The 25479-nt window shown below is 53.7% G+C and overlaps 1 protein-coding gene across 1 annotated transcript in view; it reads right to left on the bottom strand.

Moving 5' to 3' along the window:
* The window catches only part of RPH3AL (rabphilin 3A like (without C2 domains)), a 171041-nt gene that overhangs the window by 83271 nt on the left and 62291 nt on the right, over positions 1-25479 (bottom strand). Inside the window, 1 exon segment of the mRNA XM_047833262.1 lies at positions 23682-23811. Coding sequence (XP_047689218.1) covers positions 23682-23811 — 130 coding nt within the window.

The following is a 25479-nucleotide window of genomic DNA, read 5'->3' on the forward strand; positions in this document are numbered from 1 at the left end:
CGGGCGGATTCCTGCCACAGTTGGGAGATGGAGGGAGATGATTCATGAAAGTGCTTAGAACACCACGTGGTCAAGAGCAGCAACACCACAGTTCTTTCCTGCACACCTGCCTCAGTGAAGGGTGCCAGCACCCATCAGTCACACAAGCCCAAATGCAAATCATCCTCGATCCTCACTCTCCCTCATTCCCACCAAACAATCCACCTCCAAGAATGCTACATCTCACTGGACGCCGTTGCCTCGCCTCCACCGCCCGCCACCCCCCTGACCCCGCCATGATCCACACCGTGGCTGTCTTCACTGCCCGGACTGCACCGTGGCCTCCCGGCAGATCTCCTCACCCCCACTTTGGCCAGCCTCCAGTTGGTTCCTGGCACAGCAGCAGGAGTGATCTTTTCAAGATGCAAATCTAATCATGTCATTTCTCCTGTCCCTGCCAGCTTAAAAGCCTCCAAAGACTTCCTGTTGTTCTCTGGATGAAGACCGCCTGCCTTCACGTGGTATGCGGTGCCTGTTGAGGCTGGACTCTCCTTGTCTTCCTCAGTTCACTCTCCCCGGCTTTACTACCTCACTCTCCATGCTCTGAGACCCAAAGGACCTGCCTTTAATCCCTGGTCCTCACTTGCTTCTTCTGCCACAGGACCTTTGCATATGCTGCTCCCTCTGTCTGGGATGCACTTGGCCACACTCTCTCATTGTTAACCTATGCATCCTTCAGACCTCAGCAAAAGTACCACTTCTTCAAGGAAGACTTCCCTGCCTTCTTACCCCATTGGAGCTTCCATAACAGGCTCTTGCCTCTGTTTCTACCACTGTCAGAGTCAAGATTTTTACCCTCAATTGTGTGGTGACTGTCACTTCCTCTACTAAGCTGTCAGATCCCTAAGTGCAGAGGCCATGTCTACGTCTGTTCACCTTCCTGTTTTCAGTGACTGGCACAATGAATATTTGTGGAATGAATGAATGAATGAATGAACAAATACATAGGTGATACTTTTAGTATTATAATTGGGAAGACAAAACATAGTCCTTTCTAGAATGTGCCAATCTGTTGGGGAGACAAGACACACAGAGACAGGAAACAGCAGCACAAGCCAGGGTGTGCTCCCATCCACACCAAGTGATGCTAACCAGCAGGGCAATGGGAGAGCCCATACATGGGGTAGAGTGCCTGGGGTAGGACTGCTGGACGGGGGGGGGGGCCTCACTCTCAGGGTATGGGGCATGAATCCAGGCCTGCCAGGCCACAGAGAAAATGGCGCAGAGGGTCCTTTGTTAAGGATGGGGGGAAGGGATGTGTACCCTGCCCTCCACGTGACCGCTTCCGCCTGCTTTCCCAAGGGTACATCCTGCCGGCCACCTGTGTTTGCAGACCCATTCCAAGGTCTGATCAGGTGCCCTCTTTGACATCCTCACAATCCAGGCCACTTTGGTTACCCCTTCTACTCCCTGGAGCCCCCACACTGCAATCCAAACCTTTACCTTCCCACACCGCAGTCAAGAAACAGGAAGTACAAGAAAGTCTGTGAGGCCACATGCGCCAGAGCTCAAGCACTTTACTCCCAGGTCAGGCCTTCTCATCCTCACTGTGAACCCCCGACCCCTTTCAGGCAGAACCCGTGCTTCTCGGGGGTCCCCAAGCTGCTGGCAATTAGAAGATGGGAGGGACACAGTGCCAGCGCAGGGCGGGAACGACACTGTTGGGCACGCTCTCCAACCCTTCCCAGGAACAGAGGTCTGGGGGCATCCGCCAAGCGGGAAACAGCCACACTCCCCACGACGGGTCCTGAGGGCTTTGTGGTATGATCAGATGTCACACAGAAAGCCACTTTTGTGATGCTCAGTCAAGGAAAAAAAAAGACGGAAAGGGACCCAAATGTTCCATGCAAGGAGCCAGAGAATGCACACTGTGCTGCGGAAATGAATATCGAAGACAGTTCACTTTAAAATATTTGGTGCTTCAATTCAACAAACGTTCGATACTGGGTATAAGGCTCTGTTCTAGGGAGGAAGAGGATGAACACGGCAGGACCCTTTGTCCTCAATGACTCAGTGAGTGTCCCCCTGAACCGAGGAGTTTACGAACTGGTAAAACTCATCTGGAAAAGGACCTTCTGGACAGTTCCAATCATCATCTGAAGGTGGTTTGGAGGTGAAGCCGCCCCCATCAGGACCCACACTGCCGTGATGCTCACGGAGCGGCCAAGCTAACCCCGGGGAGCAGGGGAAGGAGTGGTTCCGCACGAATGACTGTAGCACCTGCACGAAGCAACGTAAAGAGGAAAGCCCGCAAGTGTGCCCCTCACCACACAACGTGCTCCCGGGGCTAGAGCCCCAGTCTGCAACAAGGAGCGATCTGCTTGTGTTCTGCGGAAAGCTATAGCGATAAAAATGCTGACAATGCAAACCAGAAGAAGTGAAGACAATCACAGCGAAGCTGTTATTTGTACTGAAATGGAACAACATTCACAAGAAGTTAAATTTAAAAAGCATGTTATAAACAGCATGCATAGTGTGATGCTCTGCCATATAAATATGTATAAGTGCCTACGTGTGTTTAGAAGCCAATATATGCACAGAAAAATATATGGAACGATAGCGCCCAAAATGTAAATCAAATTGTGCTAAGTCAAAATCTATTTTAAATGGATAAGCAGAGCTCCTATTTAAAGGAAGCCTGTGCTAAATGCTTAGGGAAATCACTAGCCCCAAGTTCGTTTTTTGACCAGATCTCTGTTTTGTGGGTCAGGATGGATTCAAGAAGCCAAAAGCACATGTACAAATAGGCAGGAGACAGGGCTTTTTGGTTGACTGCGGCTCAACTGTAGATGGTCAGCCTTGTCCCCAGCCTCTCCCAGATGGTGTCACTCAGTCACTGAGCGACTGATCATAGGCTCAGCCCTGCTAAACCCCAGAGACATCATTGGCCAGGTTTGGAGGTGCATCAGCAGCCCCCATGGGCCAGGAGTACAGGGGCTAGAAAGGGCCTTGTTGCCATGGATTCAGTATCTGGAACCCAGGTCCTGCTGCCAGATGACTTTAAATAGCTTAGATACTGATGTACATATTATAAATACTTACACGCTTTACTGAGCACTCATGCCACACCAGGCACCAAGCTAGATGTCTTACGTAGAATCTTATTAATTTGCGTAATAACCTAGGAGGTGGATGTTATTGTCCCTGTTCCATACACGAGAGATCTGAGGCTTGAGGTTAAGTAACTTGATCGCAGGGAGCTGGGATGTGAACCCCATGCTATATGAGCCCTAAGTGGCTGCCCATACAGACACTTATCCCCTACCTCACCCCCAACCCCCAGGGACGGCAGAGCTCGTCCCTCCTCCAGAGTTACAGACTAGGTCAAACCTCAAGTAGGAGAGGCCATTGCCGGGCGCCACCTCCTTCCTGCTCACCAGGACACGGCCTGGGAGCCAGTGGGGCTGAGGGCACACTGACCTTAGCCCTGACTGCCTGCAAATCCCGAGTCACTGGGCCCAAAGACGTGCAGCCTTAAGAATGCCAGCCATCTGCTGCTCTGTCTGACACAGAAGCCAGGAAGCGACTGGAGAAAAATTTCAGAAGGAAGGCAGCTTTCTCTGTGCTTCCCACCCTAATGCCGGGCCAGGGAAACACCAGCAGTCTCCAGGCCGGCTGTGGGTAGCAGGCTCGTGACCACACAGGGCCGGGTCTCTGCTCTTCACACAGGCTTCCGGAAGGCTGCACGGTCGGCTTTGGGCAGGCCCACCCCCACCAGATGAGCCACTGACCCCCGGCCCCCAGCTAAAGGGAAGCACCGCAAATTTCAGGACTAGCTTCCAAAACACCTCACTCCAGCCAGACAGCATGGAGCGCTGAGTGGAGAGCGGGGGTTGAAGAAAACACCAGAGAAAGCTATGGATTATTAACATTCACAAGCACATGATAAGACATCATGCTCGGACGTGGCTCGGGATCATCTCTGTGCCCGTGCCCCACAGAGCGCGTCTGATGGGGGAATGGGCTACTTCGGGCAAGATGAAGCTGCCAGGCTGGCTGCGAGGGCCCAGATGCTGCCCCACCTGCCCCTCATCCCCGCTAATTCTTCCTGGTCCTGCTTATCCTCAGCATCACCTCTCAGGCCCCAGACGGAGTGCCCAATTTTTATCTCTTTTCCAGACAAACGTGGGAAGCAGCGCGCGTAAGAACTCCACTCCTCTGAGAGCGGTTTTGTCAGGGTCCTTGAACACAACCCTCCAAAAATCCCCAGGGCCTGGTGGGCACCTCAGAGCTCGCTCGGCACTGAGCCAACCTCCCGAGGGAAAAGGAGGATACGTATGGTCGATGGAGTTCTACCATCAAGCTTTTCGTAAGCTCTGAACACAGCCTGCTCCCCGCTGCCTGGCTCTGACGAGTCCTGCAACTTGAATCCCTGAGCCCTCATTCGCTCCTTCCGGCCTAGGGGAAGACCTCCTTGCTTCTGTGCTCTGCTTGCCAGCCTGGGTTCCCGGAACTGACGGCGCCTGAGCCGTGCCTGAGCGTATCTTGTCCCCCAGGCTCCGAGCCACGGGTCCACTGTGCTCCACCTGAATCCCCGGGAGGGAAGGGGCTCTGGCCAAGGGTCTCTCAGGACTGCCATGTCACACGGTGGCCTGCAGCCTCCAGCTCCCCTCTGTCAGGAGGGAGTCAGGGCAGGGAAAGGCCCAGGTGGTAGAGGGAGCCGACTTATATCCAACTTGCTCCCTGCTGCGTGGTTACTTAGAATTACGACTCATAATAACGATAATGGCCACCATTTATTGGGCACTTTATTCCATGCCTGGCTCCACGCTCAGTGCTCAACACGCATTATCGTTATCACATTCAATCTCGTTTACATTCAACACAGTCCTGTGAGGGTGGTTTTATGATCTGAATGTCATGGATGAGGAATCGAGGGCCCAGAGATGTTGGGTAGCTCGGCCAGGTTGATGCTACAAGGAAGTGGCAAAGCCAGGGTACGGACCCAGGTCCATCATAATAAAAGCAAGAGCTTATATAATACGCACTGCATGCTGGGCACGGCATGAGTGCTTTACCTGGATTATTCATTTAACGATGACGGGAGTGGGGCGGACGGCTTAGGTAACTGGTCTGGGGTCACACACTTGTCTCAGTCTGGACTGGGGTCCTGCTCCCAGCCCCACTGCTCACCCGTGCCCTCTGCGACCCCCTACTTACAGGGCCCAGGAAACGGACGTCACCGGGAAAGAGCAAGTGGACAGAGTGGTCCTATGAACAACGGTGGCCTGAAAACAAACGGCAGCTCACTTTCTGAGATACACAGCATCCGTGCCAGGAACAAACACAAGGAACTGGAAGTCCCAAAGCCAGTCCTGGCCTCCCTCGGCCCAGCCATGGCTGCAGAATCCACCTCTGCTGCCCAGAAGTCCTGGGTCCAGGCCTCTCACAGACAGTTTCTGACTGGGGGGCATGCCTGCCACCTGGTAGATATTTGGCTCGGGTTCTGTTAAAGGAACCTGGCTGAGGAAGAGACTGGACCTTTTTTTTTCCTTTTTGTCCTCACCTCCAGCACCTTGAAAATGCCCTGCGCCTCTCAGCAGCCCCTGAACTAATGGCTGCAAATAGGCTTGGTTCCTTGGGGGCTGCCACAAAGCCACACCTTACAGGAGGGTACCCGTGGTGATCAGCACTGGCCACGCTAGGAGCCCTTGGCCAGGTCTGCCCCATAGATCCTAGCTCGGAAACTCTGTGGTCCCAGGGCACGTGACCAGTGTGGGCCTGACCCCACCAAAGATGCTGAAGTCACAGCCCCGCTTGAGGAAGGCTTGAAATCTCCATGGGAAGGCGAGGCAAGAGGCTCCTGCTAGGCCTCCACCAGCCCTTTCCCTAGAATCTGGTGGGCAGCAACGTTAACTACAGGCCAGGAGCATTCAGCAAGCACTTCCCAAGGCCCCGCTACCACCCGGTCCTGGACCAGGCTGCCCGCACAGCGAGGCTTCCAGGTGAGGGGCGGAAAGAAAAGAAAACACCCGCACATACACCTGACAACCCCGCTCCTCGGCCCCCACCTAACCCTCCAGCTCCTCCAAGCCCACCCCCATGCCTCAGTGTCTGCTCCTAACACCCTGGGTACTTCCACGCCTCCATGCTTTTTCCCAGGCTCCCTTTGTGAGGAGAGAACTTCTGTGTATCCTTCAGGCACAATGCAAACGTCTCCTCCCTCAAGGCTCCTTCCTGGATTTACCCCCGAGGGGAGCACTAGTTACTGCCTCCTGTGCACAATGAGCTGACATTTCTAGACTGATGACTGCATCATACTGAAATTGTCTCTCCTGTGATTGTGCCCCCCTCCTCCGACCATGAGTCCTTGGAGAAAAAGGACCTCGTTCCCATTCAAATGCCCAACTTTAGCAGGTAGCTGGCATGAATGAAGTTGGCCGGGAAAGGAGGGAGGGCCTGAATGACAAGCACAGTGTGCCCCAAGGCTGGGATGCCACTGCTTTCAAAGAGGGGACAGATCAGATCTGGGTTTCAGAAAAAGTACCTCTACCGAATGGTTCAGTCACCTTCCTGGTCCATCTGTCCTCTGAAGTCTCAGCAAAGGTTCTTTTTCCAGACCATTCCCGGATGACTATGGAATTCCGGCTCCTAGCTGGATAAGGGAGGTGAGGCAAGGAAGGGCTCCAGGGTCATTCTGAGGCTGCCGATGGGCAGTGGTGACGTTAACGGGGCATGGTGAGGGGCGGGGGGTGGGGTGGGGAGGTAACTGGCTTTGGACACGCTGATCTTTGCAGTGTGAGCGGACTCCCTTGGAAGAGCTGCCCAGAGGTACTTGATACACAGGACCAAGGCTGGGGAGGAAGGCCAGGCAACCTACAGAAGAGGGAGGGCTGGAGCTTGGGAACTCAAGGGGAGTGGAGAGGTCTCACAGACCAGCGAACTTTCCATATTGATCTGTGTGCTGTCTACTGTCGATTTCACCACCCCTGGAAGGTGCTTCAGGAGGGCTGAGGCTTTGCCTGCCTCGTCCCCTGTGGGAGCTCCAGAACCCGGACTGTGCCCTACGTGCTCAATAAATGTTTGTTCAATCTGAAGGGGACTTGAACACCTGGATTCTCAGTGATGGAGCTGGTGGAAAGGGAGAGCAGGGTAGGGGAAAAGGCTGCCACTGAGGCCAGTACCTGGGGAAGGCACAAGATGACCCGGAGCACTGCCATGGGGCCCGAAGCTGGATGCAACCGCCAGCCGTCCAACAAACTCGTTGCTCAGCCAAAGAGACCAGGGTAGGAAGCAGGGAAGGCTCGGGGAGGCTGGGGAAGGCTGGTGGGGGTCCGCCAGAAGCCAAGTCAGCACCAACTGCTTCCTGGTTAAAGTCGGGAGACCCCACCCATCCCCCAGCCCTGCCCCCACTAACTCAGCATGGCACATTTCAGCCCCTCAGGAGCCCCACCTGTCCCTGGAGTCTGCACTGCCTTCTCTGACTTTACGGGATTATCTTAAAGGTCAGTTTGTGTGAAAATACCCTCTCCCTCCAGTGCCTGGGACATAGCAAATATCTTTGAAGCCAAAAAATACCTGTTATTGGGACTGATTTTTTTTTTCCTTGAAAAATACAGCAGACTAGAGAAACATCCTAGGGCTTCAAGGAACAGCAGCACTAACGATCAAGGAGGGGCCCTGGTAATGCGCAGGAATAGAGCGCCAAGGAGAGTGGCCACCGGTCTGGGCCGGGTGGAGTCAGGCCCTATCCCTGGGTATTTCATTTATGCTGCTAAAGGCAGCAGCTTGTGCCCAGGGAATGGACTGAGAGCCCTGGACATCATGTGGGGGCGGTGAGACTTCATTCCGCAGGCAGTAGGGAGCCACGGAAGGCACAGGGAGGAAGGAGCACACCGATCACACTCGAGCAAGACGAACGAGCAGAGAAGCAGAGCATGATCTGGAAAGCAAATGAGATGCTAGGGCAGGACGTCAGGAGCTGGGTGGGGAGGCTCTGTAGTGCCAGGCGCTCAGGCCTCTCCCTGGCAGGCCCCATCCACACTCCTGTCTGCACCTGGAAACTCAGCAAGGCAGATGTGGTTCCTGGACCTTGAAGGAAGGGGTCTCTGGAAGGCCTCCCAGGCTCAGTTTGCCCATCTGTAACCTGGGAGACCATCCCTCCCACAGAGGGTGGGATGACAGGGTGAGGGAAGGGTTTGGAAGGGAAGTCACAGAGCCTCCCAGCCCCCCTGTGACAAAGGCCCGATTCTTGGTTCAGAAGCCCAGCCTAATGGGAACCACAGGAGGAGAGTCAGCTCCCCACTCTCTCCTCAGCTGCTCCCATCAGCACGAGAGGCGCCCTGGGCTCCCCCCGTGGGGGAACAGAGGACTGGCTAAATCCACCTCGAGTTAAGGTCAGTGAATACCAAATAGCCGTGAGGGAAATGTCGCAGGAAGAAAACAGAGGCCATTTGAGAGCGATGAAGAATCACAGGCCGTCTGAAGTGTGGCAGCTTGCAGGGTGCAGCCGGAGAGGTGAGGGCCACACCACTGCCTGGAAATGTCATTATCTGTTATTTACCACAACAGAGGACAAGAGGCTGCACAAAATTACTGTTCCTGGTAACAGCCGCCGAACAGATTTGCCAACACGGCTTCCTGCTGCCAGCGTTCTCTCAAAGCTACGCTGACCAGACCCGGGCCAAAGAGCCACTGAGCTCGGATGGCAAGGGGCCCACGGGGCTGCTGGACGTGTGTCCTTGGGGAAGAGGCCTGGCCAGGGTCCCCAACACCCCAACCCAAACCTGCAGAAGCTTTCACCCACTCGATGAGGAGCTGACCTCACAGTGACTCTGGTCCATACCCCCGGCAGGCCCCCTATATACGTCCTGCCACCCAGATACCTCAGAGGTGTGACAAAGCAGGTTGAGGCCTCAGGCTCACTCTGCGATGGGTATGCTTCGGGGGGGGGGGCGGGTCTGGGGATGGGTGCTACACCCTACTATGGATGGCCCACTCTAAGGGCTACACACTTAGTCAATACCCTTGGTACCCCATTGGCAAGCTGGCACCAGGCAGTACCTTCCTTTGGGGGTCTCCTACATGTCTTTAGCTCTCTCTACTTCCCACAGGATATGTGGGCAAAGTTCTGAACCAAGCAGTGAGAGCAGCTCTCTCTTGGCCTATTTCTCTATCTGGAAAATGGGTATAATCACTGTCTTTTGCGTACCTACTTCTGGCGGGGGTGGGGGGCTTGCCGTGAGGGGCATATGGCGTCAGAGAAACATCAGAGGCAGAGGGGCTCTCAGAAGCACATGCCAACCCTCACACTGGCTTCCCCCTGCTAAGAGGACACGGATGCAATCATAGTCTGAGCCAAAGCACACCGGGAGAGAAACTGATGACGGCTTTAAAGCAACAAGCCGAACTGCATTCGGGAGGCTTGAGAAATGAGGTTTAGCTCTCGGCTGCCGCTCCCTGATCTGTGAGGCCAGCACAGCCCCTGGGGACCAGGTTCTGGGGTGGCAACACGACAAGGGCTGACTAAGCCTGGGCTTCACAGGAGGAAACTGCTGGAAGGGCCCGAGAGACCCTTTCATCCAACGGTTTCCTTTCACAAGGGAGGACAGAGGCCCAGAGGGGGAAGGGAATTTTACCCGGGATCCCAGCAGGGATCAGAACAGAGCTGTGGCTGTGGCTGGGTCTCCCGATGCGGGGTCCACTCGCTGCAGGTGAGCGAACAGTAGGCGGGTAGCGCCGAGCAGATGCGCATGTACTTCACCTACAGATTTAGGCCCCACGGCCCCACCCCAACCCACGAGCCGTGTCCATCCCCTGATTCCCTTCTGGGAAAGAACCTGACCTAAGGCCTTGACTGGATTTCAGGCATAGGGGAGGGGGGGAAGCCTGAGCAGAGGAAAGCCAAAGGAGCTAACCGGCAAAGCCGCAAAGCAAGCGGCACGTGGCCCTGGGAGAGGTGGGACGGACAGAAGGGGCCAGAACTAACGGGGAGCAGGGGGAGAGATGTCCGGAGTGAGGGGTGGGCCCAGCGTCCTGCCCCGGTCCTGATCCCCAGCGGGTGTGTGAGCAGCCCCAGAGGGGCCACAGGTAAGTGTGAAAAATTCCCTTAGATCACACAGCAACTAAAGATGGAATTAGATTGCCAGGTATAGACCTGAAGCGGGTGGAGGGGGTGGTGGTGGGGGGTAATCTTTGATGTTATTAAGTGGGAAAAAAAAGGGAAAATTACAGAGTAAAGAGCCTATTACGGTCCCATTTAAAGTTACGTATGTAGGGGTGCCTGGGTGGCTCGGTCGGTTAAGTGTCCGACTTCAAGTCAGGTCATGAGCTCACAGATCGTGAGTTTGAACCCCCCACGTTGGGCTCGCTGCTGTCAGCGCAGAGCCTGGAGCCTGCTTCGGATCCTCTGTCCCCCTCTCTCTCTGCCCCTCCCCTGCTCACGCTCGCGTGCTCTCTCTCTCCCTCAAAAACAAAGAAGCATTAAAAAAATAAAGTTATGTACCTACGTACACCTGTGTGTGCTCGCATGCATGTGGACATAGAAGGGTGTGCAGCACACAAACACCCAGGCTGCTTAAGGATGGGGCTGGGCAGAGTTGAATTGCATAGGCTCTATACCGTCTGAGTTTTAGAACACAGCCAGGCATTGTTTCTAAGAGCTTACCATATACTTCACTCATTCCAACCCTCTCACCACCTTGTGAGGCAGGGGCCATTGTTATTCTTAATTTCCAGGTGAGAGGCAGAGAGGAAACTTGCCCAAGCCAGGCAGCCCAAAGTCAGGGCCCTTAACCTCTATGCCACGGTGAAACGTACTTCTTAAAATTCCAGGAAAGTAGAACCAATACAAGTAAGGGGATACCATCTTATTGAATTCTTTAGTGCTCTGGAGCCCCAGCAACAACTCTGGCCCCCACCAACACCAACACGTAACACCCCTTCTCACGCCAGTGGCCTGGTGCCCTGGGTCGGGGCTAACGGGTTAGGACAAGGGTTGGCATACTTTTTCGGTAAAAGGTGAGAAAGCAAAGATTTTACGCTCTCTGTCACAACTACTCAACCGTGCCACGGTCAAGCCTAAGTAGCCATATGTAAATGAGTGGGCGTGGCTTGTCCAACAGACTTCACGGACACCGAAACTGATATTTCGCATAATTTTCACGCGTCACGAGATATTCTTCTTCTGATTGTTTCCCAACCATTTGCAAATGTGAAAACCATTTAGCTCAAAGATTATACAAAAAAATAGGTTATCAAGTGCCACCCAGCGCTCAGGGCCCTGGTGCAGGAGAGAAACAGGGCAGGATGCTTGGAGTAGGGCTCCAAGGTGCACAGCCCGGGACAGGACAGGAGTCGTGAATTCTGGAAACACAGTCGGGGTAAAGCCGGAGGTGCCGGTACTGGCAGTCAGGGCTCAGGGTAAAGCCCGACTTGAGGCACCAAATTTCAGCTCTCAGATGGAGCACTCAGATGAAAAGCCCTGAGCTCTTGTGGCCCTTTGAAGGCGGCCCCACAAGGGCCAGTCAGGAGGATGGGGTGGTGCCTCCCTCACAGCTTAAGGGGCTGGGCAGGGGAGAACTACCCCTCCTGGAGTAGTTCTCTCCAACCTTCTAGGCCCCCAATGCCCTACTGGGTGGCTTCCCTGCCATTTATATGGATCAATCCTTCTCAGTGTCACTCCACTCACACCTGGATGACCTGACTGTATGTAGCAGGTGCCCAGTGACCCTGGTTCACTTGCCGTATAGACAGGCCCTGGCGTTTCACAAGCATGACACCCACATAGGAACAAGAAGTTGCAGAAATGTCTCCAGAAGGTCATTTAGGCATGTTCAGGGGGAGAATACAGCCTCCCCCCCTACCCTCCCGCCATGCACGTCTTCTCCTCAACCCAGGCCTTCACTTTCTCCCATACCACTTCAGTTGCCCCCCACTTCCCACCCCCGACATCCACCTCGGGACTGCCCATCTCCCTCCAGGGACCCTCTTCAGATCCACGGCCCGGGATCCTGCCCACAGACCACGAGGTCCCCATGGCTTCCCCAAGTGGACCTCAGTCCCCTCTGCATCAACAAGCCCCCCCAGCCCGTCCCCATGCCTGCTGCTGCCCCAGCCACACCCTGCACGGCAGGCCCTGAGCACAGGCGCAGCACACGGGGCAAGGCCATCAGACCCTGCCACTGACCCTCATGTGGCCAGGCAAGGGACTAACCTCCACACACTTGTTTCCTCACCTGCAGGGTGGGGATCATGACCTCCCAGGGTGGCTGGTAATTAAGCGAGCTCTCAATCACTGGCGGCTTTTGTTATTTGTAACTCATTAACTGTCTTTCGAGTCTCCATCCTGGTTGTCCCTCTCTGAATTCAGGCCCTTGCTATTGCTACTTGGGTAATGCAGCATCCAGCAGGCTCTCCAACCCACTACATCTCCCCTCCTCCAAATCTGCCCCTGGATGTCATCCCCAAAGACTTGCCTGGGTGTCATCCCCTGCTGTGCACCCTTTGATGGCTTTGCTGCCTACAAGATCCTCAGCAGCCTGGCCCCGTTCTTTCCCTCCCCGCTCTTCCTCCTTCCTCCACCACCCTCCCCTGACCAACCGCCCCCCACCAGCTACAGCCACCAGCCCCAGCTCTTCCTCTCACCCTGCCCCTGCAGAGCTCCCCGGCTCCTCAGTGCCCACCCTCCCAGGTCTAGGCCTGGCTGAGAACCCGCTGCACTCGGCAGCCTCTCCTGGGGCCCTGTGCTCCTGATCACCCCACACCTCTGCCTACACGCTTCTCTCGGTGCTGCACCATCTGTCACCGGCGGTGAGCGGGGCTCGGCAGGAAGGTGGACTAAGTGGGAGAGTCTCCGGAGGGCTGCAGGAAGGCACCCAATGGCCATAACCCCGGTGTCTCTCTGGGAAGCTCTGGGCTTTGATGTCAGGAGGCTGCGTGGTTCCCAGGGGCCACCCTCGCTGGCTCTCTCGCTCGGCAGCTCTTCTGCTGCCTTTGTCCTGACGACCCTGAAGGTCAGTGGCACGACAGGGTGAATAGAATGGGCTCTGAACTGCACAAAACGGCAAGGAAGAAGCTAGGCTCGGGGAAGAAAAGTCGTGGCGCAGCCTCCAGGACGGCCAGAGAGAAGTGTGCCTTAATGGAGATATTCTGTTCCTTAGATTCCGGAGCAAGGCAGATGTTCCAAGATGCTGCGCGGTGTCCGGTCCGATCCTCCGATCTTGGCAACGGCAGCCAAGTCGATTCCTGCCAAGCAGCCTGGGTGACGCATCGGCAGCCAGAGCAGGCCCGTGGGGCAGACGAATGAAGTGACTTTCCCCGGAAATTTAGGAAACATGAGTAGTTGAATGAAAAAATCCATCTTTGTAATGAGGCACACAAACGCACGTCTTCCACATCTGAACTGGGTCGAGGAGGAGAGAGGACACGGGGAGGCCAGTCTGGAGGCAGCTCGGATGGAATGAAATGGTTGCTGCTTTTGTGGCCGCACCGAGGGACAGAGCCGCTGGGGGCTGGGTTAGGAAAGGGAGTCGGGGACGGGGACACGTGGACGTGGACGACCTTCACTGGGAGTCCACACAGGAGGCAGGCTCTGCGAAAAACCGCCCCCTCCTAAACCTCACGCACCTCTGGTGGGATTTGCGAAAATGGTGCAGCCACCATGGAGAACAGTTTGCCAGCTCCTCAGGAAATCGAACATAGAACTATCACATGATCCAGCAATTCCACTTCTGGAAAGAACTGAAAGCAAAGCCTCGAAGAGAGAGTCGCACACCCATATTCATAGTAGCACTATTAACAACAGCTACAATGCGGAAGCAACCCACGTGTCCATCGACCTAACGGATCAACAAAATGGGTTACGTACACACAGCAGAATATTATTTGATCTTAAAATGGCAGGAAATTCTTTTTTGGGGGGGGAGGGAGAGAGCACGTGCATGTACATGAATGCAAGTGGGGGAGGGTCAGAGAGGGAGAGAGAGAGAAAGAGAGAGAGAGAGAGAGAGAGAGAGAGAGAGAGAGAGAATCTTAAACAGGTTCCATGAGCAGCATGGAGTCCAACATGGGGCTCCATCGCACAAACCATGAGATCATGACCTGAGCTGAAATCAACAGTCAGACATTTAACCAATTGAGCCCCCAAGGCACCCCCAAAAGGCAGGAAATTCTTACACATGCTACCACATGCACGGACCTTGAAGACAGTATGCTCAGCGAAAGAAGCCAGTCAGAAAAAGACACGCACTGTATGATTCCGCTTATACGAGGTACCTAGAGTAGCCAAACTCATACAGACAGAAAGTAGGTTGGTGGATGCCAGGGACAGGGCAGAGGGGTGGGGTGGGGGCATAGGAGTTAGTGATTAATGGTACAGACTTTCAGTTTTTCAAGATGAGAAAGTTCTGGAGATAGTGGCGGTGATGGCAGGACAACAATGTGAATGCACTTAATGCCCCTGAACCATACACTTAAAAAGGGTTAGGGGCCCCTGGGTGGCTCAGTCGGTTTAACATCTGACTCTTGATATCAGCTCAGGTCCTGATCTCGTGGTCATCTGATGAAGCCTCAGGTCAAGCTCTGTGTTGCCCGTGGAGCCTGTTTGGAATTCTCTCCCTCCCTCCCTCCCTCCCTCTCTCTCTGACCCTTCCCTGCTCACGCACTCTCTCTCAAAATAAATAAACATTTAAAAAAAACGATTAAAATTAGGGTGCCTGGGTAGCTCAGCTGGGTAAGCATCCGACTCTTGATTTCATCTCAGGTCATGATCTCATGGTTTGTGAGTTCGAGCTCCACATTGGGCTCTGTGAGCTGACGGCAAGGAGCCTGCCTGGGATTCTCTCTCTCCCCGCCTCTCTCTGCCCCTCCCCCACTGGCATGTGTGCTCGCTCTCTTTCTAAATAAACATTTTTTAAAAACCTGTTAAAATCATCAATTTTATGTTACGCACATTCTACCACAAATTAAAAAACATGTTTTTTAATCGCCCCCTATTTTGAGGGACTCAAGTTAATTCAAGGAGCGCGGGGGGGGGCAGCCCCCCACTATGTGGGCCCAACGAGGGCCAGACTAGAGATTTGAAGGGTCATTTGTGAGGCCCTCTGCCTCCCCAGATCCCTGGCCTTTTTCCTTCCGTTTCTCACTTGTGCCCTGCACTTCCCCCCACAGCACCTTGTCCCCGCACCCTCTTGGCCTGGGACACTTTCTTTAGATCCGACTTCAATTTCTCGTCATGGTCCCAGTGCAAATGTCATCTCATAGAGGCCCACGCTGTGCATCCAAAACAGTCGCTCCTTCTTACTCCCTCCCCCCGCACTCCCCATTTCTGCCTGCGGCTTTCTGAAATTATTGTATTTAGTCGTTCCCATCCATCTCACCTGTCCAGGTCATACACTCCACGGAGGGGATGTAGGACCGCAGTTCACAGCCAGGATGCTCAGAACCAGCCTGCTTGGTTTCAAATCCTGTCTCCACATCTAACTAGCTGAGTGACCCTGGGCAGGGTTTAACCACTCAGTGCCTCAGTTTCCCCACCTGTAAAAGGGTGACGATAACAGTGCTGCCCCACAGGGCTGTTAGCAGGACTGAATAAGCTAATGCGTGAAAAGCCCTCAGAACCGTGTCCGGCACGGGAAAGTGAGGCAAGTACTGATGCTCAGTGTTACCAGCAGGGCTCACGAGGGGCAGGCTGCCTCCTGCCTCGTTCATCACAGGTACCACCAACCCAACACACGCGGGAGGATGAATGAGGGACAGAGTTCTGCAGAGAGGCAGCGCTTCATACAAATCCATTTTCATTCGCAAGGACAGGCCTAGGGCGCTGAGCTGGCTCCAAAAGAGGGGAGGGTCCCCGAGAGGGCCACTCTTCTCTTGCTCGCACGGGCCCTTGGCCCAGGTGGGCCCAGCTCAGCCCCAGGATTTAGCTTTTGCCCTGGGAACATCCTGAGAGCATTCAGGCTGCCCCTGAAGGTCCTGGGAAAGTGGCTCAAAAAGGTGTTTCCCCCAGTGGTGGTTGGGGCAGCCAGCCAGCCACACTGCTGGCACCGGGCAGAGTCCAGGTGGGAGGGCGGCACCCAGACAGGGCCACCCGGGTGTACGCAGGGTCCCTGAACGCATCTTCCATGCTAACACAGGCACCCCCTCTTTGACTTTAAGCGACTTCCCCTGTATCCTTTTTTGCCTATCTATCCTCCAAAGCATTTATTTATTTTTAATATTTTTATTTTATTTTTGAGAGAGAGAGCAAGCAGGGGAGGGACAGAGAGAGAGCGGGACAGGGGAGCCAAAGCAGGATCGCTCTCAGCACAGAGCCCGCCCGACGTGGGGCTCGAACTCACAAACCGTGAGATCACGACCTAAGCCGAAGTCCGACCCTTAAGTGACTGAGCCACCCGGGCGCCCCTCCTCCCAAGTATTTGTAATTTTACCTTTTACATTTAAATCTATATTCAATCTAGAATTGACTTTTGTGCCTACTATGAGGTAAAAGTCAAGACACATTTTTTTTCCATATGCATATCCAAATAGCTTTGCATCATTCATTCAAGAGACCATTCTTTTCCCTCTTGCATCTCAGCGTCTATTGTCATAAATTGGACTTTTTATTTTCTCTCATTTTTGCCTCAGATGCATGGAAATACTGATTTTTTTACATGTATATTAAACTTGTATGCAATAGCCTTGCTAATCAATTCACCTACTAATTGTAACCATTTGTATTTATTTACTTTTTAAAATTTCATTTATTTTTGAGAGGGAGGGAGAGAGAGAGAGAGAGAGACAGAGCGTGAGCAGGGGAGGGGCAGAGAGAGAGGGAGACAGAATCCGAAGCAGGCTCCAGGCCCTGAACTGTCAGCACAGAGCCCGATGTGGAACTCGAACCCGTGAACCATGAGATCATGACCTGAGCTGAAGTTGGACGCTTAACCAACTGAGCCGCCCAGGCGCCCCGTAACCATTTGTATTTAGATTCTTTCAGATTTTTCTAGTTGCATAATCATGTTCTTCAGAGATAATGAATGACGGTTTTAGCTATTCTTTTCCAATCCTTGTACCATACGTTTCTTCCCTTGCCTGATTGCACTGGCCAGGCTTCTAGCACAATGTTGGATAAAGATACATAGCACTTGTCTTATTCCTGATTTCAGAGAAAGTTTCTGATATTTAACCACTGAGTATGTTTCTTCTTCTGTGTTCTCTACAAAGATAGCCCTGCTTCTCCAAGGAAGGGAGATGAGGTGGCTGCTTTGGTCTGAAGAAATGAAGGAGTGGCAAGCACGGTGCAGCGAACACCCCCGGGGAACCCAGCTCCCCACTACCTGGCTGGGTCACCCAACTGGGCCGCATGACCTCAGACGAAGCCCCCTGCTCTCCTTACGGCTTTCTCCTGAGGCTCAAAAAGTTTTGCGAAACAGCTTTACAAACCCTAAAGGACATCACAAAGTGAGAAAGACACGGCCTCGGCCTCGGGGCCCACGGTTTGCGAGAGCGAGGATGGCCTGAGGGAGGGTGCGGAGACCCTGAGCTGGGGCGTGTGGTGTGTGGTGTGTGGTGTGGGGGGTGAGGAGGTATGCGGGGGAGGTGTGGGGGAAGGCAAGGAGAGGGAGACAGGCAGAGGTCCTGGGCCGGGCCTGGGGCAGGGACCTTAGAGCAGAGGTTTTCAAACCCAAAGAGAATGAGCATCCCCTGGAGCCCTTGTTACACACAGGTCAGTGCCCCCACCCCCCAGGGTTTCTGTTCAGCAGGTACCAGGGGCTGAATGTGCCCCCTCAAAACTCATGCGTCACCATCCTAACCCCCACGGTGATGGTGTCTGGAGGGGGCCCTTTGGGAGGTGATCAGGGTTAGATGAGGTCATGGGGATTAGTACGGGGGGTGGGGGTCACTGCCAGCTCCCCCGAAGGACACACCTCCTCAGGGCCCTGAGCAGGGGCGGGGGGCAGGAATCGGGTTCGGGGCGTGGCCCCTTCCTGCCGGGCTTCCCTATCCTGTGCAGGATGCCTGACCCCACAAGAAGCTGGATTGTCCCTAAGGGCTTGAAGCAGAGTAGAAAGAGTCCCTCTTTCACATGGACTCAGCGAACACATTACAGAGACCTCTGTTTCATGCGCAAGCCCCTCTGGGTCCGCATTTTGGCCGAGACCAGACAAACCGTGACTGCTTCCCCGGCACAGTGACAACGCCGTCCTGGGCTCAGGTGGGGTCTCCCGCGGCCCTGTCCGCCCCCGCTCCGCCATGGTTGGTGAAGACTCTCAATCAAACCGAAAGCTGGCTGACTCAGCGCCTAAGCAATCAGAAGCACCAGGGCTCTCTAATTAACCAGCCAGCCCCTTTCCCTTCCCACCACAGCCCTCTGGTAATGAGGGCTGGCAGCCTGGGCGTGCAGACCCAATTACGGAGGGGACATTGCACCAAGGACCGGCATGGGTTCTACCAGCACACTCATTAGCTTGTGACTGCTGAATGCGTCAGGGCTCTTGCTGGGGACAGCTCTGTGTGGCCAGGAGCGCCTGCGCATGTGCCCCCCGGGCTTGGATCTGAACACTTCCCGTGTCGGAGGTCTCCGCAGCATCCCCTCTCTGCAGCCTGCCCACGCCTGCACACCTCCCAGCACCCAGGGCTGCAGGCAAAAGGTGAGAAGGTGGCCAGTGGATGTGGAAATAAACAGGGGAAGCTCCCTAGAAATTGGTGAGCCCAGAGGGGAGGGCTCCTGATGCCCCTCATTAGGTCCAGTGCCCTGTTAGAGCTCTCTCAGTCCCCCAGGGCTGCCTCAGTAACCCCAACCACAACTGTAATTAATGATCCATAATCCTCTAACACCCCCTCCAGAGGGCAGGGTCTGTGTGTCTTTACACTGTATCCCCAGTGCCTGTACGCACAGACCTACAATAAATATTTGATGGATAAGTGAAAGGAGGACACCGTCCCTCCCCTCCCAGACACTGTAGAGCCCCTGCAAAGCTTTAGCTAAACCTTTAACTAGAACAGGGGCTCGAATCAGGAGGGGCTCCCTCCTGATTCTCTTGGGACTTGGCTGTCAGTGACCACCACCTGGGAGAGTGGCCCCACCCTGGCAGGGGGTCTGCACCTCTGTGGCCATTTCCCGGGGGACCCAGGGCCATATAGACCTGCCTACTCTGCTCAAATGCAGCTTGGCCCTCAAGACACCTCTTCCTTCTAATGAGCCCCATCTCCTTCCAAAGATCTCGGCCCTGCCCCCCCCCCCCCCGTCTTCCAGTCCCCAGGATCTTGTCTTGTCCCTCCCCCAAGGCTCCCGTTCCCCAGTCAAATCTGATGCCTTCTCCTACGTCCTTCCTTCTTTCAGCCCACTTCTCCTCGTCCTCGGGCCCTGCATCCTTATCGTCCAGTCCTTGCCCAGCCTGTTTCCAGCTATGTGCCTCTGCTGTGCTGTTCTCCCCTCCTCGAAATGCCCTTCACTCTGCTCTCAGCCTCTCAGAAGCCCAGCCAGCTTCCAGGAGCCAGCTCCTACAGGCAGACCTCCCCACTGCTCTCCTCCTGGAACGCTGGTCCAGCCGTGTTGAGCATCACTCTAGACAATACAGTCTGCCCACCTTGACTGTCAGGACCTGAGGGAAGTCACTGTTCTAGACACCTCTCCTTTTGGATTCCTCTAACCCCAAATTAGCCCACAACAGTTGTGTAAGTGATTGAGTGTTAACATTTACATGAAGTACTTGACAGAAACCAAGGCATCTCCCTGCTGGCTCAGGACATCCAACGCTGAAGAGCTACAAAGACATCTGGAAACTTTTATATGACTTATCAGAACTATACGACTAATTGTGGGAGCTCCAATTTTAAGTACAAGAAAACATGAGTTCTAATAAGGAAAATGTGGGGTGCTATGGACTGAATTGTATCCCCTAAAAATTCAAATACTGATGGAGAGTATCATCAGTTAGCTCTCCTAACCCCCAATATGACTGTCCGGGAGACAAGGGGTCTTTAGGAGATAATTAAGGTTAAATGAGGTCATAAGGGTGGGGTCCTGATCCAGTAGGATTGGTGTCCTTATGAGAAGAGAGAGGCCAGAGCTCGCTGTCTGCCAAGTAGGACCCAGTGACAAGCCAGGAGTGTTCGAGCCAGGAAGAGAGTCTGTACTAGAAAGTGAATCAGCCGGCACCTTGATCTTGGACTTCCAGCCTCCAGAACTGTGAGAAACAAATTTCTCTTAGGGCAGCTGCGTAGTCTGTGGCATTTGGTTTTGGCAGCCTGAGCTGAGACAATAGGGTGTCACTAAATCTATCTGAGATACGTGGAAGGTCAGCTCCATCCTGGGTCTGAACAGCCAGGACCTCGAAGTGGATGAATAACAGCAACAGCCATCCTTTACTGGGTCTTTGAAATGGATCCTGCACTCTGCTAAGGGCTTCCGCCGCCTTAGCTCACCTCCTCCTCACACGCACCGGATGATGACGTAAGAAGCTTTATTACCCCATTTACAGGTGAAGAAACAGAAGCCCAGAGGTTAAGTTCTAGAGACCTTGTACAAGGTCCCGGTGCTGTGGCCGAGCTGGGACGGCAGCCCACGCCCATGTGCACAGGAATGGCACTCACTGGCAAGCCCAGGAGGACCACCGCCCCATTATCACACAGGGCAGACGGAGTGGCCTCTTGCTCCGGCCCATCTGCAGCCTAGGACCTGCTTTCCCTCCCGGGACCCTAGATCACCCTCTGTAACCCGTCCCCACCTGCTTAGATACAGTGAAAATATGTGACCCCCCCCCCCCCCAGGCTGTGTTGCCTCATCTCCACCCCCACTGTCTCATCCCTAATGACAGGCAGTGCCTAACCGGTCTCCCACCGTCACTTTATCTCCCCCTGCAACCCACTCGCCAGACGGATTAGGATGAGCCGCCAGCAGCTGGGCTCATCATGTACAAAGACAAATCAGATCACATCACACCCTTGCTTAAAACACTCCACTGGCACCCTATTAAACTTAGAGCCAAAGCTCAACTCCTGACCTTGACTTTCGAAGCTCTCGTGGCATCGGCACGCCCGCCTCTGCCCCAGGTGCCTTCGTCAGTTCCTTGAACATGCCCCAGCCGGTTTCCACCTCAGGAACTTCATGCTTGCTGCTCCCTCTGCCTGGAACACTTTTCCACCCGGATCTTCCCAGGGCTGGCTCCTTCAGCTCTGAGCTCAGAGCGGCCTTCGTGGTCATACTCCACCACACTGCCCTGCTCTAATTCACGGTGTGTTTGTCTGTTGTCTCTCTTCTCCCACCCCTGGAAAAAATCTCCACGGGGGCAAGGGGTTTGTTTGCCTTTCTCGTTCATGGTATTGTCAGCACCTGGAACGGCCTGCACGTAGGAGGCCCGCTACTGTTTGCAGAATGAATGGATGGATGAATGAGCGAATGACACAATCTTCTCAAGGATGGATGAAGAAAACCTCCAAATGCCCATCGTTCGTCTGTGGCCCCAACTAGCACCCTCTCCTCCACTTCTACCCAGGAGCAACTCCCCTCAGAAACTCAAAGGCCTCCCTGCCTCACCACCCAAGCCAAAACCAGGTCATCAGCCTGCTGCAAAATAAGAACAATTTCAAATGGAAATGTCTCTGGACCAGCCCAGTGCTCCAGGATACCATGGGGCGGGGCATCTAGAAGAATATTTTGTACCCTGTCCACCCCCATGCAGCTGAGGTCATTCCCCGGGAATGCCACTGTTGCCTAGGAAATGGCTCTCCAAGGACTCTTCAGCAGTCAGGGCAGGAGCTGGCCTCTACAGCAGAGGTCCCAGACTTTTCCAGGGGAAGAGACAAGGCTCTGTCCCCTCGTCATGGCCCCACAAACCTGGACATTTATAGCAGTGGTGGGGGTAGGGGGGCAGAAAGAGGAAATAGGCTGCTGGGCCCTGTTGTCCCAGGCAGAAGTCACAGAATATAACCGAACCTGCCCGAGGGCTGGGAACAAGGCGTTCTGAGTCCCTCTGCCTACTACCTATGTTGGTATCTGGTCCAAGGCCACGAAGGGCTTAAGGGGGAGCTGACACACAAGTGCACCCCACCCCCTGCCCTGCCGCATCTCCACTGTTCTTGGGACCCTTCACCAGCGAATCCACACTCCTTAGCCCAGTTCACCACATGTCACAGACAGGGGAAAAATGACCTTATCTGAAATCCTGGCTTTCCCACTTATTAGTTTGGTATATTGACCTTTTTGCATCTTGGTTCTCTCGTCTAGCTTTTGAATGCGACTCAAAATGATCTTATCAAGGCTGCCGATGGCCTCCATGTGGCCAAGTCCATGTTTACTTCTTTGACTTCTCTATATTCTCCAGTCCTCTTGTTCTAACCACCCCACCCCACCCCATCCCCGATCTTCTATCCCCTGTTATAATACGTTCCCAGAATGTATTATGTCCTGAAATATTCTTATTTAATCATTATTTGCTTTCGGTTCCCTTACCCAGTGTAATCTTAAGAGAGAAGTTTCTATCTTTGTCTTGTTGACCAAAAGATAGGCTTGTTGACCAACTTTGTCTTGTTGACCAACCCTAGGCTTAAACACATGAAAGATGGGTGCCAGTAAAACTAGAGTGAGAAACAAAAGAAAGAGGAAGATATAGTAACTTGGGAAAAGTGTCTCTAACCTAGGAAGGCGGTCAAGGGAAGTCCCATGATGACAGCTATGCAGCAACTAGTCTGGGCTGGAGTTAAGACTAAGTGTCTCGAAGGAAAAAAATGCAGGCTCCATGCCATAGAGAGTAAAATTGAGATGCTAAATAATCCTGAGGATTGGAAGGCACATTATTCTTGGGTCAATAAGAAAAGAAAGGTAATTAGAAACGCCAGGAAAGACAGTTACTTTAAGAAGTTCTGGACTCAAGGCGCCTGGGTGATTCAGTCGGTTAAGCGTCCGACTTCGGCTCAGGTCATGATCTCACAGTTCATGAGTTCGAGACCCTCATCGGGCTCTGTGCCGACAACTCAGAGCCTGGAGCTCGCTTTGGATTCTGTGTCTCCCTCTCTCTCTGCCCCTCCCCAACTCACACTCTGTGTGTGTGTGTGTGTGTGTGTGTGTGTGTGTGTGTGTGTGTGTCTCTCTCTCTCTCTCAAAACTAAACATTAAAAAAAATTAAAAAACAAAAAAAGAAGCCCTGGACTCAATAGGAACCCATTTAATATGTGGCACAATTTAGAATAATCTGTGGAGTCTAAGATAAGGGAAAAATCCATTTGACTTGGCAGCAAAAATCATTCTCATTTGAGGGGCCAGGGATTGAGAGCAGATCAACAGAATAAGAAGTATTATCCTAGCACACTGGCCCTGAGGTGGATTTTATTTATTTAAAATGACTAATAAAATTTATTGAGTACTTAGGTGCCAAATAAGGTTTTTAAGAGCTTTGCATGGAATAAATAATCCTCACAACTTTCTAGGGTACATATTATCATTATCCCTATTTTACAGATGAGGAAGACGAGACTCAACGTATTAAACAAGTTTTCTGGAGTCATCCAGCTAGCGGAAGAACCGAATTCATACCCGGGCCTGAGAAATCCAGAGGTCCACTCCCCACAGGTGGCCCTAGAAGACAGGCCATTTGACCTAAGGCCTCAGTTCTTCTTGCCAACAAGCACAGGATACTGTGTGCACGCACAGACACGCACAGACACGCAGTAGACGCTCCCGCAGAGCAGGGCCAGACTGGGTAGGCAGAGCAGGGCCTTACCTTCCTGCAGTCTTTGCAGAACACCGAGGAGCTGCCCAGGAAGCCCAGCATCTCCCCACACAGCAGACACTGGGAGAGGCCATTCCCCATCACGTTCCGCCTCATGGTCTCCAGCCGCTCCACCAGCCGCCTGCAGCACAGGACAGAGTCAGATGGAATGTGACCAGAGTCAGGTGGGAGGTTTCCTGTGTCCAACCTGACCACTGCCCGGGTGTGGCTGCCACGGGGCCCCAGCGCTGTATCCTGCCCCTTGTGCTACTCCCTCACCTGGGGTACTGTTCCCTGCCCCACCCCTTTCCCAGGCCAGCTCCTAATCATTCATTTGCTCGCCAACTATTGAGTACCTACGATGTGCCAGGGACTGGGAATATTGAAGCAAGCAAGCCAGAGACAGACATGGTCCCTGCTCTCACAGAACTTATGTTCGGTAAAGCGAGGAAGTCCATGAAGAAGTCAACGTGCAAACTGATTTCAGACAGAGGGCGTGGTATAAAATCAACTAAGTGTGTGGGGAGAAGTCTAAGGGGGACTGTATGCCCAGGCATGCCCAATGGTGATCAGTGACGGCCTCTCCGAGAACGAGAACATGTGAACTGACAAGGCCAAACCAGGTGAAGAGCGGGGGAGGGGCACTCCAGGAGGAGGGCAAAGGCAAAGGCCTTGGCACCTTAGAACAGAAGGGTGGCTGGTAGGACCACCTCCCTGTGAACCAGCAGGAGGAGCCTGGGATAAAGGGGGCTGGAGGGGCGAGGAGGGGACAGATGACAAGGGCTTTGTAGGTCACAAAATAGAGTTTGGATTATATTCTAAGATCAATATGAAGCCTCTGAAGAGTTTTAAGGAGAGGGGCGATTTGATCCAAGTGACATTTTTAAAAGCTCACTCCAGCTGTGGGTGGAGAGCCAGGACTGGGGTTGGCAGGTGGGTGGGGGGGGAGGGGAGGAGGGAGGGTAGTGCAGGTGAGGAAGCCAGCAGGAGGTAGTGGGAGGTCCAGTGAAGGGGGACCAAGACTGGCATTACTGGAAATGGGGCGTGAGGGTAGGGGGTAAGAGGGAGATCCGGGATGATGTAGAGGTTTTGGTTTGAGCAAGTGGGTGCATGAAGAAACTGGAGGAAGAAAGAAAAAGTGATCTTCTCTGAACCTCTGATGCCGAGTGTCCGGGAGCCTTCCCTGAGCCCTGCTAAGCCTAGGATAGGTCACTCTCCTCAGGGTCCCAGGCCCCTCAGCCCACTGTGACTCCCTCCCTTCATGGCAACCCTACAACCCCCACGAAGCTGGTGGCCACTTCTGTCTTATTGGCCACCGTATCTCCAGTACCCAGGGGACACTCAGTGGAAACTCCTGAATGAACAAATGGAGGACAGATTGCAGATACGTTGTCTCAACCCCCTCCCCCAGTGAGGAGGATGCTATTTTCCCTCACTTTAAAGAGGAGAAGATTGGGGCGCCTGGGTGGCTTAGTCAGTTAAACATTGGACTTCAGCTCAGATCATGATCTCACGGCTCCATGAGTTTGAGCCCCGTGTCAGGCTCTGTGCTGACAGCTCAGAGCCTGGAGCCTGCTTCGGATTCTGTGTCTCCCTCTCTCTCTGCCCCTCCCCCGCTCATGCTCTGTCTCTCTGTGTCTCTCAAAAGTACATAAACATTAAAAAAATTTTTTTAAATAAAGAGGAAAAGATTGAGGCTCAGAAATATAAAGTCACTTTCCACGAGAGTTATACAGTCCCTAACAGGAGGAGCCCAGAACCAAACACCTAGGCCTCTTTCTCATGGCAACCCTATATTCTCCCCGGAGGT

The sequence above is a fragment of the Prionailurus viverrinus genome, chromosome E1 (genome assembly GCF_022837055.1).
Source record: "Prionailurus viverrinus isolate Anna chromosome E1, UM_Priviv_1.0, whole genome shotgun sequence".
Classification (NCBI taxonomy): domain Eukaryota; kingdom Metazoa; phylum Chordata; class Mammalia; order Carnivora; family Felidae; genus Prionailurus; species Prionailurus viverrinus.